The sequence below is a fragment of the Hyla sarda genome, chromosome 5 (genome assembly GCF_029499605.1).
Source record: "Hyla sarda isolate aHylSar1 chromosome 5, aHylSar1.hap1, whole genome shotgun sequence".
In the NCBI taxonomy this organism is placed as follows: domain Eukaryota; kingdom Metazoa; phylum Chordata; class Amphibia; order Anura; family Hylidae; genus Hyla; species Hyla sarda.
This window is the reverse complement of record NC_079193.1, coordinates 331,240,100-331,255,308: the sequence shown is the minus strand read 5'-3', so window position 1 is coordinate 331,255,308 and position 15,209 is coordinate 331,240,100. Positions and strand designations below refer to the sequence as shown.

At 46.1% G+C, this 15,209-nt stretch overlaps 1 protein-coding gene across 1 annotated transcript in view; it reads right to left on the bottom strand.

The window, feature by feature from the left end:
- SNX31 (sorting nexin 31) overlaps positions 1-15,209 on the bottom strand; it is a 71,063-nt gene that overhangs the window by 11,296 nt on the left and 44,558 nt on the right. Inside the window, exons 6-9 of the mRNA XM_056522412.1 lie at positions 14,841-14,931; positions 4,937-5,024; positions 1,359-1,428; positions 389-481 (exon numbers count right to left, since the gene is read on the bottom strand). Coding sequence (XP_056378387.1) covers positions 389-481; positions 1,359-1,428; positions 4,937-5,024; positions 14,841-14,931 — 342 coding nt within the window. The remainder of the gene's footprint in view (positions 1-388; positions 482-1,358; positions 1,429-4,936; positions 5,025-14,840; positions 14,932-15,209) is intronic.

Here is a 15,209-nt window from a genome sequence, read left to right as displayed (position 1 = left end):
TGAATGGGACTGGTTCTGTGCATTGTTGGCTATGTTCATGGGTCCTGGTGTAAAGCATAGCTAAATGCCGTTCTAAACCGCTCAGGTAAGATGGCTGTTCCCACCATAATAATACTCAGAATAAAACAATTACAATCAGAAAGCAAACATTAGGGGGAAAAAAAAAAAAAGCTTAGTTTAGTATCCAGAACAAATGCAGGTGATGCATTTGCTTATAACATTGGGAAATAGAGGAGATAATGTTTACTACACTAACAAGCTTTTTAAAGGGAATGTCTCAGATTAGATGGCAAGGTCTGGTGTTAAGGCCGCATCTGAAAACATCAGGGCAGTATACACAGGCTGAGTGGAGCTATATACAGTACAAAGCTAGTGCTTTTTGCATTACCTTCACTTTATTATCAGTTGTTATTAACTCTTTAAGTGTGATTCTCTGTTGTTCTGTCGGTCTGGACCAGTTCATCTCGAATTCTTGTACAGCCTGTAAGTAGATAGAAGTGAAGACAGATGGCAGGGTTTAGACTGGCGTTCTGCAACCAGCGTGCCTCCAGCTGTTGCAAAAGTACAACTGGGAGTTGTACTTTTGCAACAGCTGGAGGCACACTGGTCATGAAACACTGGTTTAGACAAATGGATAGAAACTACGAAGGAAAGTTATTATGCCGGTTCGTCAGTACTCTCGTGTACAAAAGTTGCAAATTTTTTAGAAAACCACGGTTTGCATAATGCACGCCACGTATGCAACTTAAAAAGTCACATAGTGGCCAGGGTCTACATATTTATGTAAAATGATGCTCCACTGCGCCCTCCTTCTGTATAATTATGTTGCTCCGCCCCTGCAGAACTCCTGTATAGCCAGACAGCATATCTGTCCATAAGTTGGCTTCCTATGGAGGAGCGCGTGACTCATCTACTCTTCTTTTAATTGAGTGCAGTGTATTGCGATGGGAGGCACAGTGTACCATCAGGTGCTCCTCCATAGGCTATATATGCGCAGAGGATCCATGATACACATAAAAACAGAGAGGAGAGGGTTACAGAGCAGCCTGCAATGATTGGATGAAGAGACCCAGCACAGCACAGCAGCATCAGGGAGGAAGCAGAGTCATGCTGAGGGAGGACAAAAGATGGACACGCCCCTTCCAGGAGAGGTTGAAAAACCAAGTGAGCATTAATGGAAGGTATTTGTGAGAGAAATATAGGTGCTAGACACACAAAAATTATATGTACATGATCATGTACTATGAAGTATGTACATTTTTTTGGGAGAATATGATATAAATTCCTCCACAGGTCTGGGTTGTTAAAACAGGAAATTATGGCACCACACTAATCTATTATGACACTTCACATCGTACCTGGACATATAGTAAATCAATAGCGGATGTGCAGCCCATTAGCATAGCATCAGTAGAGGGAGTCATATACCTGGAAGATATGATTAATAAATGTATCACATTCTGATTGATCTGTATATCAGCATTATTCAGAACCATTTACTATTTATACATCGCCCACTTGCAAACTTTACATTTGAAAAAAAAGAATCCCTATATGAACTTGTTCAGTTTCTCTTCTACAGCCTGCATGTTTTTACATACAGCGCAGGCTACTCTAGCTTGTTTAGCGCGAAATCCATCAGAAGAGCTGCCTGACAGGTTGATCTCCAGCTTTTCTCTCTCTCACGAACAATCTCTTTAGCTGACTTATGACCAGATATGGTAATAAATACAGTATAAAAAAGTGCTCACACACCTTCGATAGCTGTTAGCCCTCTCTCCTGTTACCACTATATAAATGAATGTTCCGTTTGGCCAAGCATTTATGTATACAGAATGGTTAGAGTGGAGTAAGCAGTCAACCATAACAGAGCCGTCTACACTATGCGGGGGTGTTGATAAGTACGGAGCCTTACCCTGAAAAAAGAAGCTGTACATAGCAGGGTGTACTGGCCGATTTGTCTATATTCAATGGTAAAAAAATCAAGTATCTATGATTTTAGCTTTTCTTTATTTTTTCCGGTCCAAAGTGAACATGGCAGAACCTCCAGAAAAGAGCATGGGACCATAATAAAGTTACTGTTTCTCCAAGAAAATATCACAAACTTTGGGCGACAGTGGCCCTAATATGTAACAGTTAAACGTTGGATTGACAATTTTAAAACTGTCTCTCTTTGGTGTTGAAAGTAAGAACCCCAGTAGAAGGCCTCTGTGTCTCTCTGCCTGCAAATGTCAAAGCCATCCACGATATGATCACAGCAGACCGCCGAACATCAGCCAAAACTATTGTTACATATCTGGGAACGTCACATTAGAGAGAGTTGGTGCCATTATCCACAGTTACTTGGAAATAAGAAAGCTTGCAAAGGGGATCCCAAAACTTTTGACAACCGAACAAAAGAGGACAACACCTTATATCACACACTGCAGGGGAAACAATGGCAGAAGCCATGGGCACAGATCGGAATGTCCGTGCTGGATTCTGCATTGGTATCAGACACGGAGATTCCACTGCAGAAGAGTCCTGTTGAATTCAACAGATTCTGCTGCTCGGTGCACACGGTGGAATTTCTGTGCTAGATGTTTCCAGGCCTGGAAATTCCATTTTCTGTGTCCCACGTAGAATCAACTCGTTCATTCTTTGTGAGGAGTCTGAACGGAATGCATAGCCGTCTATGCAGTGTCCACACGGAGATTCTCGGTGCAGACATTCCGACGTGTGAACATAGCCTTAGGCTTTAACCCCTTAACGACGCAGGACGTATATTTATGTCCTGCGCCGGCTCCCGCGATATGAAGCGGGATCGCGCCGCGATCCCGCATCATATCGCGTTGGTCCCGGCGCTAATCAACGGCCGGGACCCGCGGCTAATACCACACATCGCCGATCGCGGCGATGTGCGGTATTAACCCTTTAGAAGCGGCGGTCAAAGCTGACCGCCGCTTCTAAAGTGAAAGTGAAAGTGACCCGGCTGCTCAGTCGGGCTGTTCGGGACCGCCGCGGTGAAATCGCGGCGTCCCGAACAGCTGATCGGACACCGGGAGGGCTCTTACCTGCCTCCCCGGTGTCCGATCGACGAATGACTGCTCCGTGCCTGAGATCCAGGCAGGAGCAGTCAAGCGCCGATAATGCTGATCACAGGCGTGTTAATGCACGCCAGTGATCAGCATAGGAGATCAGTGTGTGCAGTGTTATAGGTCCCTATGGGACCTATAACACTGCAAAAAAAAATGTAAAAAAAAGGGTTAATAAAGGTCATTTAACCCCTTTCCTAATAAAAGTTTGAATCACCCCCCTTTTCCCATAAAAAAAATAAAACAGTGTAAAAAAAATAAAAAATAAACATATGTGGTATCGCCGCGTGCGTAAATGTCCGAACTATAAAAATATATCATTAATTAAGCCGTACGGTCAATGGCGTACGCGCAAAAAAATTCCAAAGTCCAAAAAAGCGTATTTTGGTCACTTTTTATACCATTAAAAAATGAATAAAAAGTGATCAAAAAGTCCGATCAAAACAAAAATCATACCGATAAAAACTTCAGATCACGGCGCAAAAAATGAGCCCTCATACCACCCCATACGTGGAAAAATAAAAAAAAGTTATAGGGGTCAGAAGATGACATTTTTAAACGTATACATTTTCCTGCATGTAGTTATGATTTTTTCCAGAAGTGCGACAAAATCAAACCTATATAAGTAGGGTATCATTTTAACCGTATGGACCTACAGAATAATGATAAGGTGTAATTTTTACCGAAATATGCCCTGCGTAGAAACGAAAGCCCCCAAAAGTGACAAAATGACGTTTTTTTTCGATTTTGTCGCACAATGATTTTTTTCCCGTTTTGCCGTGCATTTTTGGGTAAAATGACTAATGTCACTGCAAAGTAGAATTGGCAACGCAAAAAATAAGCCATAATATGGATTTTTAGGTGGAAAATTGAAAGGGTTATGATTTTTAAAAGGTAAGGAGGAAAAAAGGAAAGTGCAAAAACGGAAAAACCCTGAGTCCTTAAGGGGTTAAAGTGATTCCCCATCCACCTGATTCACCTGACGTGGCTCCTCCTAACTAACGTCTGTTCCTCAATCTTAAAAACAAGAACTTTATTTTGGTCCTATACTCTTCAACATTGAACTTTTCTGGAGGTTCTACCACATTCACTTTGACCCAAAAAAATTAAAATAAATGTACAGCGTCCTAGCTCAATTTTTTTCTGGGTAAGACTCAATACTTATATTAGAGTCTTACCCAGAAATAAATATCAGTACCCCTCATATATGTGAACACATGTTGGTCACAGAAGAGAAACTAAGCAAAAATTTTTAAAGGAGTATTCCAGTAGTGAACAAGTGGTGAACAACTTATCCCCTATCCTAAGGATAGGGGATAAGTTGCAGATCGCGGGGGGTCCGACAGCCTGCGCGAAGGGGGCGTGTCGACCCCCGCACGAAGCGGCGGCCGACACGTCCCCTCAATTCAACTCTATGGCAGAGCCGGAGTGCTGCCTTCGGCAATCTCCGGCTCTGCCATAGTGATGTATTGAGGGGGCGTGTCAGCCGCCACTTCGTGCGGGGGTCGACACCCGCTATCTGGCCGGAGAGCCTGCCCCCCGTACAGAGAGATCGCAGGGGGCCCCAGCGGTCGGACCCCCTGCGATCTCAAACTTATCCCCTATCCTTAGGATAGGGGGATAAGTTTTTCACCACTGGACTACCCCTTTAATAAAGACCTATGGGAGATTTCTTTTTATTAGCACCATAATAAGTAAATGAAATGATAAACTGCATTTAAAGTCAAATTTAAGACTAAAATCTGTTCAATATTAAATGAATATACTTTTTAGTCAGGTATTGCCTGGTAATGTATAATATGTAATAAGTGTTGCAGAACCTTAGGTAGAAAGGTGTAAAATAAACTTCCTCCTGCACTCACCACTTCCTGATGTCGATTTGAAACAAATCATTATTTATGTTCCAAATGGTTATAAATGGAATTTCAAAAGGTGCAACCCGCTTCACCACTGCAGAGAAAAGAGGAACAGTAACATGTGATAGATATCTATATATAAGGGAATGCAACTCGACAGCCTTGAACAGTGCAACAGCCTAGCAATATAGTAAAATGAAACACATAATGCTTTAAAAAAAAAATAAAACAACTGTACTGTACGGTGAGATAACTGATCACTAAAACTTATTTCCTAGCTGGATCCTTACTTCCTTATTTGGAACACTCAGACAACCTGTCTGTGTTAACCCTTTCTTGACAGTGACATGCTTTTTCAGTTTTTTTGTTTTTGTTTTTTTTGTTTAAGCATAGCCACCATCCCCGCAGGAGAAGTTTTATTTTTAATGCCATCAATGTACCATATAATGCCCTGACAATTGTAATAGCTTGGATTGTCATATTGAAGCATTAGCTATTATTATTATTTTTTTTTTTTATGTTAAAAAAAGGAGATTTTTTAACTCTTCCCATAAAATCTCTTTCTCGAAGGATCCATTGGGGGAAACAGACCGTGGGTGCATGCTGCTGTCTCTAGGAGGTATGACACTATGGTAACAAAGAAGTCGGCTCATCCCAGCAGGATATATCCGCCTCCAGGCCCTGAGTTTTAGTACCAGAGCAATAGGAGAGGACTGATAGGTCAAGGAAAAAACACGAACTGTCCGAGAACCAGACGAAAATGTATAACTGAACACACCCTCAGACAGAGAACCAAAGAGAAACCCAAAAGGGCGGGAGCTGTGTCCCCCTATGGATCCTTTGATAAAGGGATTTTACGGTAAGTGTTAAAAAATCTCCTTTTCTCTATCGGCTCCATTGGGGGACACAGACCGTGGGATGTACCAAAGCCGTCCCTTGGGTGGGCAGATAGTCAGGCAGACGGCTGTTCCACTGCCACCTGCAGCAGTCTACGGCCCAGACTAGCATCAGCCGATGCGAAGGTATGAACCCGGTAGAACCTTGAGAAAGTGTGCAGAGACGACCAAGTAGCCGCCTTGCGAATCTGCGAGGCAGAGGCTTTGTTCTGGAGAGCCCAGGATGCCTCAACAGAAACAGGTAGACTGAGCCACAACCTGAAGGAAGAAATCTTCCCCCAACAGCGATAGGCTTCCGAAATGGCAGATCGGATCCACCGAGAAGTGGTAGCCTTGGAAGCAGGTTGTCCCTTATGACGACCTTCCGTAAGGACGAAAAAGGAATCGCACTGACAAAACGACGAAGAGATAGAGGTAATACCTAACAGCCCAAACCACATCCAGTTTGTGGAGTAAATGCTCCCTAGAATGAGAAGGAGCGGGATAAAAGGACGAAAGAACAATGTCCTCATTGAGATGAAAGGTCGAAACAACCTTAGGCAAAAAAGGAAGGATCTAGCCGGAAGACAACCTTGTCCTGTGAAGCACCAGAAACGGAGAACGGCAGGAGAGAGCTGCCAATTCAAACACTCTCCCAATGGAGGAGATAACAAGAAAACGCCACTTTCAAAGAAAGGAGGCGCAGGGACACCTCTCCAAGGGGTTCAAAAGGTTCACCTTGGAGTACCCCCAGAACCAGATTCAAGTCCCAAGGGGGAGAAGGTGACCGATAAGGAGGGGCAGCATGCGCCACTCCTTGAAGAAGGTCCGGACATGAGAATTAGAAGCCAGAGGACGCTGGAAAAGAAAGAAAGGGCCGAAACCTGACCCTTAAGGGAACTGAGAGACAACCCCAGTTCCTATCCCGACTGCAAGAAAGAGAGAAGGCAGGAAACCGAAAAGGTAACAGGACACAAGACCTGAGCTTCACACCAACTAAAATAAGACCACCAGGTACGGTGGTAAATTTTTGCCGAGGAGGACTTATGAGCCTTGAGCATGGTGCGAATGAATTGGGAAGAGAAACCGCAGTTCTCAAAACCGCGGTCTCGACCGCCACGCCGTCAAAGCAGAGATGGTAATAGGGGTGGCACAGGGGACCTGAGATAGGAGGTCTGGAAGATAGGGAAGGCGCAACGTTAAGTCGTTCAGGAGCCTGACCATGACGACATACCACGCCCGCCGGGCCCAGGCTGGGCCACTAGAATGGCGGAAACATCCCACTGAGTGTTTCCTCAAGACCCCGAAAAGAGAAGAAAGAGAGGAAACAAATAAGGTAGGGCAAAGCCCAACCACCAAATAGACAAGGTAGGGCAAGGCTCGTCCAAGAGAGAGAAACGCTTCGGTTGTGGCGGGACAAGCAGAGGTCCACGCCTGGAGTGCACCAGGGGTTGCAGATCACAGCAAACACCCCTGGATGTAGGTACCAGTGCCTTGGACGACTGAGGACCTGCCGAGAAGATCACTTCCCAGGGACGGCCAGACTGAAGATAACTGAGATGGCCAGAAACCTGAGTTCCGCCCAGGAGGGAAATTCCCAAGAAGCAAGCAAAGAAAGAATTGCCCTAGGCCCCAAAATGTTTCTGGGGGAAAAAGTTTCTCAGGGGGCCAAGACCCCAGACCGGGCGGTCCCTGAAAAACACCTCCCCAGTCTGACAGACTGGCAGGGATGGACAGGAAGGAACACCCCCCAAAAAATGAGGGGGAAAACAAAGCCACCATAGAAGGGACCAACAAGACCGACGAGAGACAATGGAGACCTGTCACACCGGAAGAAAATCACCAGTTGAAGAGGTCAGTGATGAAACTGGACAAATGGCACGGCCACCACAGCCGCCGCCAATCGACCCAGGACATCCATGCAAAAGCAAATGGAAACTGGAGCAGGGAGCCGAAGGCAACAGACTCTTGAAAAGAGTCGGCGGAGTTCGAAAGCGGGCAGAGGCCGCATCGAACTGGAGCCACAGGAGAGGGGTTTGGCTTGTCCCAAGTTACCATCCAACCAAAGTGAGACAAGGTCTGGAGGTTGAGACTAAGATTCTCCAGGATCTGGGTCCTGGCTGGAGCTTAGATCAGGAGGTAGTCCAAATAAGGAATCATGGAAACAACTGTTGTCCGTAAAAAAGGCTATCACAGGCGCCAAGACTTTGGTAAAGGTCCGCGGAGAAGTGACCAGACCGAAATGGATAGCCACAACAGAAAATGACCGTCCGGAACTGCAGAGCGGAGGAACTGCTGATGGCTGGGAAACAATGAGAAGTGGAGGCAGGCATCCTTGATGTCCACCGAGGAACGAAAACTCCCCTTGAACCATGGACGCAAGCACCGAATGGAGAGACTCCATTCGGGATGGGAACGCAAGATGCTGTCTGAGATACTCGAGAACCAAGACTGGGCGAACAGAAACGCCTTTCTTGGAGACCACAGAGAGGTTGTAATAAACCTTGAAAATGTTCCCCTAAAGTTGCATGTCCAGGCATCCCGGAGGGTAAGAGGCGACCAACCACCCGAGAGAGGTCGGCGGGTGGGGGCGACCCTTCAGGCCGAGGAAGGCCTACGGGTGCCTGATGGGGCCGCCAAACGGCCGGAACGGATAGTCGACCTCCGGGAGGAATGGGATCGGAAAGAGGAGCCCTCTTCCCATGAAGGCGACTGGCTGGACCCTTTGTTGGTACCAAAGGTTCTGCAGAACCGGAAGGAGAACTCATGACGGAAAGCGGTTTTGTGAGTCTTACCAGAGGTAATAAAGAACTCTTTTTCCGTCCGTCGCCTCACTACCTGAAGGTGGCGTCCGCATTCCAGACTTAAAGCCAACGGTGGCTACCAGGTAGCTTGTGGTAAAGGCAGCACAGTGGCTGCACATGGAAGCAGAACACAGAAAAATCTCCGGCTGCAGTGCATCGGAGAGCTAGATTAAATAAATCCTCCGAAGGGATCTTGAAGACTACCCTGGCGGAGTTGGAAGACCATACTAAAAGGGCCTTTGACACCCAGGCAGAAGCAAAAGCAGGAAAAACCTGCTGCCTCAAGGGCAGAGATTGCCAAAATATCCACCTTCATGTCCGCTGGATTCTTGAAGGCAGCCACATCAGCCAACGGCCGGGTAGGCGCCTTAGAGAGGCGGGAGACCGGCGGATCCACAGTTGGAGAGGAGGTCCACCGAGCAATGAGGTCCTTGGTGAAGGAATACCGCGCTTGAACCTTCTTCGTTTCCTGAAACTTATTGTCAGGGAGACTTCAGGCAGATACCCGCAGGGCGTAAAATTCAGCGTGAGAGCTGAAAGTCTTGAGTGCTGGTCGGGCACAGAGAAGGAGACTTCTGGAGCCATGTCCGAAGTTCCTGGGTCCTTTAGATGGAAGGTGTCTCTTATGGCTGCAACCACTGAGTACACCACATCAGGCACATCCGTGCGGTCCTCTGAGTCGGAGGCCGAATCAGAAACCTCATCCACAAGTTCTCCAGGTGAATGGGAACGAAGTGAGGCAGCCCTGGAAGAGGTCAGACATGATGAAAGGAAACTTCTGGACCAAGTCCGAAGTTCCTGGGTCCTTTAGATGGAAGGTGCCTCTTATGGCCGCAACCAATGAGTACACCACATTAGGCACATCCGTGCGGTCCTCTGAGTCGGAGATCGAATCAGAAACTTCTTCCACAAGTTCTCCAGGTGAATGGGAACGTGTGAGGCGGCCCTGGAAGAGAGAGAGACTGACCTGGCACGCGGGTCTGGAGAGCCAGAGCGGCGACCCTGGGAGCATTCTCTAGAGGAGCGACGCTTGCTACAGGTCGGAGTAACGGGGCGATGCCTGTGAGGGGAGCACCCGTGCCTGCCAGAAGACTCGGGGGATGAGTCAGATGACAAACCCCTATGATGCTGCGAGAGTGTCTGAATAGGGGGAGAGCGGGACCCTCCGGAGGGACGGTGTAGGGAGGGCCTCTCCAAGGCAGTCACCACATAACGGGAGACCTGAGCCAAGTCGGATATAGACTGGGAGAGGGAGGGAATCCAGGCTGGAGGGGCAGCCGAACCCACCGGGTCGGGAAGAACAACAGGGGTAGAGTAGCAGGGGGGGGTCTGGGGGAGCAGTGGAGCAGGCAGAACAAGTGGTTCAGTAGAACCAGACAGTTTAGAGTTACAGTATTGACAGAGTAAAGGAGTGGCTAACACTCCAGTTAACTGTTTAGAGGGAGGCCGTTCTGGGCCTCTCTCACCCAAGACTGTGTTCCATTTCACTGTGTTGCTGATACAGTCTGCTTATCTTACTGTTTCACATGCCTTGATATCCCCATAGACCACAATGGGCCTATTTAAAAAATTAAACCACAACACTGTAACACTCTGTCCCACCACGGGACTCGAACCCGTGGTGGTCTGCAGGCTGTCAAAGAGGAGAAATGCCGGCCAATAGCAAGCTGATTGGCCCCTGCCACCAATCGCGCGCACAGCGCTGATTGGTGTACAGTTCGCACCCAGAGAAGCTTCGGCGGCACTGCATTAACAAGAAGTCTGTAATGGCGCCCGCTCCTTGCCCCGAGTGCACATGCGAATGCACGTCCGCAAGCGGGGAACTGAGCGGACTAGACGCCGCCGGCAGTAGCCGCTGCCAAAAGTGAAAGTAAACCGATGCTCAGAGCACCCGCATAGAGAACGCCGCGGCTGTCAGCCGCTTCAATGTAAAAACACACACACAGTATATATGAATAAAGTGTAGAGAGTTGTGCCCCATCCAAACTGCCACTGCTCCCCCCAGTAATAAAGGACCCCCTGTCCAGGCCAGCCCCATTAGACCCATGAGAAAAGTGGGCCAAAAATTGAGGGGCAAGCTGTGCATAACTAGCTTGCCCCCTGACTGGTGAGCAGTTAAGGGGTTAAGAAATATACAGGCAAGGTTTTTAGCCCCCTCCCCCGCCTGTAAAAACTTGTTGGTAACTATAGTGGTATGTCCCATGGGTGGGGGGGAAGGAGTGCACCAATCAGGGGTTTAATAGTTTCCCGGGCCCTCCCCTGGGTATTTATAGCTGTGGTGTCTCCCTTCCCCCCTCAATCTGCCCAGGACCAGGAGTTTTGCCCTCCCTCCCTTTTTTGTATCTCTGTTTATTTTAAGTCACAGCTTGGCGGTAAGAAGACGGTGAAAGCGTGGTCAACCCGGGGTAGACCTCCACACAGGACAGTGTGGCAGCACCTCTTGGGTTGGCAAGAAGCCAATCGGTGTCTTTGTTACAGTTAAATTGTTATTTATATAAGTAATTTTATAAATAAAGCTGTGGCCGATCCCCACCCATAAAAAAGTTGAATTGTTGTTGTGTCAGTTATTATTTAATTAATTATTGTAATAAGGGGGAGGGGTAGTTATAGCCTGCTAGGAGCTAATTGGGTCTCAACAGTCCTGAGGGTCTCCAGCTGTTGCAAATCTGCACCTAAGGAGAAAGGGAAATATACTCACCTCAGTCAGAAGAGTTTACCTCATGAAGTCTTCCTATGAAGTCTTCAGCCAGCTTTATCACCTGCATCATGCCGGGCTACCATGTGCGAGCGAGGCGAGCAAGGAGATAGGGTGACCCGGAAATATGAGGTACAACCCCAGGCACTGACCGTTGGCGAGAGGGGGTGAACAGCACATATACGCAATATCTGTGCCCCCTTACTCGCAATGGGGAAACAGTGAGCCACAGTTCCTGAGTCCCCACCTGAAAACATCAAAGAAAATGCAATAAAAAACTAACACATTCCCTAACTAGGAAAATAAAAAAACATAAGACCTGGTCTGGAGAAATCCAGACCATGTCCACCTCCTTCAGACACTAAGCTTAAACTGATTACCTCAGGGCCTGGAGGCGGGTATATCCTGCTGGGAGGAGACGACTTCTTTGTTGCCATAGTGTCACACCTCCTAGAGACAGCAGCATACACCCACGGAGCCGATAGAGAAAAACCCTTTATTTTATTGCATACTTCTGGATTGTGCTGTAACCTGTAACGGTTTTCAGCAGGGTGTCTTAGGAGTATGTAGATGGCAGACCTGGGGGCCTGTACGAGGCACCTGGCTGCCATGTTAACTACTCAGCAGCCCAATGATCACATGGGGCAGAGATGAGCCTTAGTCACTACTGCAATCTAGAGGGGATAAACAGCTGGGATTGGAGTTATGGAGCAGTTATGGAGCCATTTTGCATATAATTAAAAAAAAAAAAAACTAAGAAATTATGTAATTTAACAGGCTTCTGACTAATATATAGATTAGTGCTTCCCAACCAGGGTGCCTCCAGCTGTTGCAAAACTACAACTCCCAGCATGCCCGGACAGCCAACGGCTGTCCGGGCATGCTGGGAGTTGTAGTTTTGCAACAGCTGGAGGCACCCTGGTTGGGAAGCACAGATATGGATTGTAGTTACAGTGAACAGAAAGAAAGGCTTTCTGGTGTCCAAGCGACAGGGTCATGGGTGACCAAAGCTCTTTTATGCTGGCCTGATCCATAGAGATCCCATTTCACAAACTACATGGCTTATGTCCTTCATGTCTGTGTTTTGAAGATCTTGTGGACTCCATGCTGTTTTGGCAGCACCAGAAAAAAAAACCTTGCACAGTATTAAAGTAGGTGATTCTACGCTATGGATGATGCTTGTATAATGCTGCACATGGTGAGCACCCCCTAGTGATTGCTGTAGGCAAACGGAATATTATGACGTTACTAGAGTGAAGCATGAAAATTCAGATAAAAGGTTACTAAGAGCACCTGTACTCTGACGCATCGGTCCTGTACTACACAGTCACCCTATTGGTATGAAGAACACTTAATGCTAGGTTTCTCCACAATTATTACAGTCGATTGCTGGGGGGTCATTGTGTGATCTGCTTTATTGTTAGAAGGGCCCCTTAAATGGGTACGCTCATTAAAAACTATTTTTGCTATTGTACTCCTTATGGTAAATAAAAAAAAAATCTTTCTAATGTACTTTGTTTAAAAAAAAAAAAAATAATGAAGTTTTCTATGTTTTATTTAGGTTTAAAAAAGCTGCCACTAGGTGTCTCCCTACTTGTCCAGAGCACATTTCCCTCCATCTTTTGCACAGACTTTGGAATTCTGATGGTCTGGCAGAAGTCCAAAATCAGGAAATGCAGTCTGGAGTGCTGAGGGGTATGTGTGCAGCCTTATCCAATCATAACTCATCTCACACTGAACTGCTTTGGGCTGTGTGTAGCAGAGTGAGGGAGGAAGTTCTCCCCTGTATGGCTTCAGATGATGTCACACCTGCTGGGGAACGCCCCTTTCCAGTCTGTGAATCTGACTGAGACTGAGCAGAAAATACAGAGCAATATCAAGGTAGAAAACTAACAAATAAAAAAACATAAAGGCAGGGGGTGGTTTATCATGATGCGGCAGTGAACTGGGAGGATTATAAAATTAACAAGATCATGAGGGGTACTCTTTAAGGATTGTCCAGAGAGGAGAACCCTTTAAAAGTATTAAATGAGCATTTAGAAATCTTTCGCATGACCTGAAGCATCCTCAGCAGTCTTCTGTCTTGTGTTTCAGTCCACTATAGAAGCCAGCAAGGAGACCCCAAGGACGCTTTATGGCATGAGAACGCTTTATGGCATGAGCAAGACACAGCACAGTCTGGCATTACAATCACACCTATCGCAGCAGGATTACAGCCATGATGTGGTGACTTTTTGTGATGGAGTGCCCACCCCAATGACTAGTTCTCCATCAGTTCAGAGTGCAGAATTAAAAGAATATATTTTTGCAAATGTACAACTCATAAGGCATTTACATAAGATCATCATATAGATCCATTTTATGTGTTGTGTTCCCGCTATTTATGCTTACAGGATTGAGTAATACTTTAATTTTTGTGTCGCTTTAGAGAGAGTCCTAACTTTTTTATTTTTTCCATTAACATAGCTGTAAAAGGGCTGTCACTTTTTTGTATAGTTTGGATACTTTTACTTATTTATAGACCCTCTCTTATCCTATATCAGGCTATCAGTGTAATGATATGTAATGTAATCTCTTTCAATATATACAGTGCCGTGGAACCAAAGCACTATAAAAAAAAATTATTAATAATTATTAATAATAATAATTTAAACAAAACTTGTTTACGTATTGCTATACTAAATTCCAAGAGCCGTAAGTATATCTTTCAGTCAGTGTAGCCATACGCGGCCTTGATTTTTGCAACATAAATCTCTACTGACCTCAGTATCTAAAGAGATAAATGGCTGAGATGAGAGTTTTCCCCAATTATTGCTGTTGCAGCAGGATGTCCGCATATATGATGGCACCCACAACAGATGGTAATGACAGCGCTCCTGTGCCATCCACTAGATCTAACTGTGAGCCCATTTGTGGGAATGCACTGCTAACATGTACATACAGTTACATCAATTTGCGGGAAAAGGTTAAAGGAGAAGTATCACGTGACCCCCTCCCCCCGCGATCTTCTGTACAGGGTCCCAGCTAGGTCCCCTCCATATATCTCTATGGGAGTGCAGGAGATGGCCGAATGGCTCTCCCATAGAGCTATACGGAGGGGGTGTGACGGCCACCGCTTTGTGCGGGGGTTGTGGCACATCGCTCCTGGGAAGAACTGGGACCCCGTGCAGGAGATCGCAGGGGGTCCAGAAGGTCAGACCCCCGCAATCTAAAACTTATGCCTTATCCTGCCTATACGGGATACACTTTTCCCCATGATATATCTCCTTTTAAGATCTTGGGGACTCATCATGTATAATTAAGCCATGGGACCATTAAGGGTGTATGGAGAGGCCTCGGGACTCAAGCCTACTCCATACCCAGCGACAACCAGCTCATTGAGCAGCCGAGGGCCATCGCTAATAGCCATCGCTGAGGAACCACGGCTGCAGGCTATTAACCATTAAGGTGCCATTATTAAAACTGATAGCAGCATTTAAACCGCTTTTATGCATGTTGCATTGTTAGTGATTTCAAAGATGAGCCTGAGAACCTACCTGAGTAAATGCCTTTAGTGTCTTTATGTGTAATAAACAAGCTGAAATATTCCACAAGTTCTCTTGATAAATTTAGTTTATACAACGCAGCCTATAAAAAAAGGATACATGATAAATTCAACATAGTTAAATATGGTTTCTACAAATCATATTGCAAAAGTCGTTAAAGGGAACCTGTCATTTTTAACAAATTCTGATCCGTGAGCATCATGTTATAGAGAAAAGGAGTAAGACGAGGAGGAGGAGGAAGAGGATGACGACTGTGATGAGTTACCTTTAATGCAGTTAAAGTGTACCAGTCGGTAACAAAAACTTTTTATATAATGTAGATAATACCATTATATGTATATTTGTAATATACATTGGTTA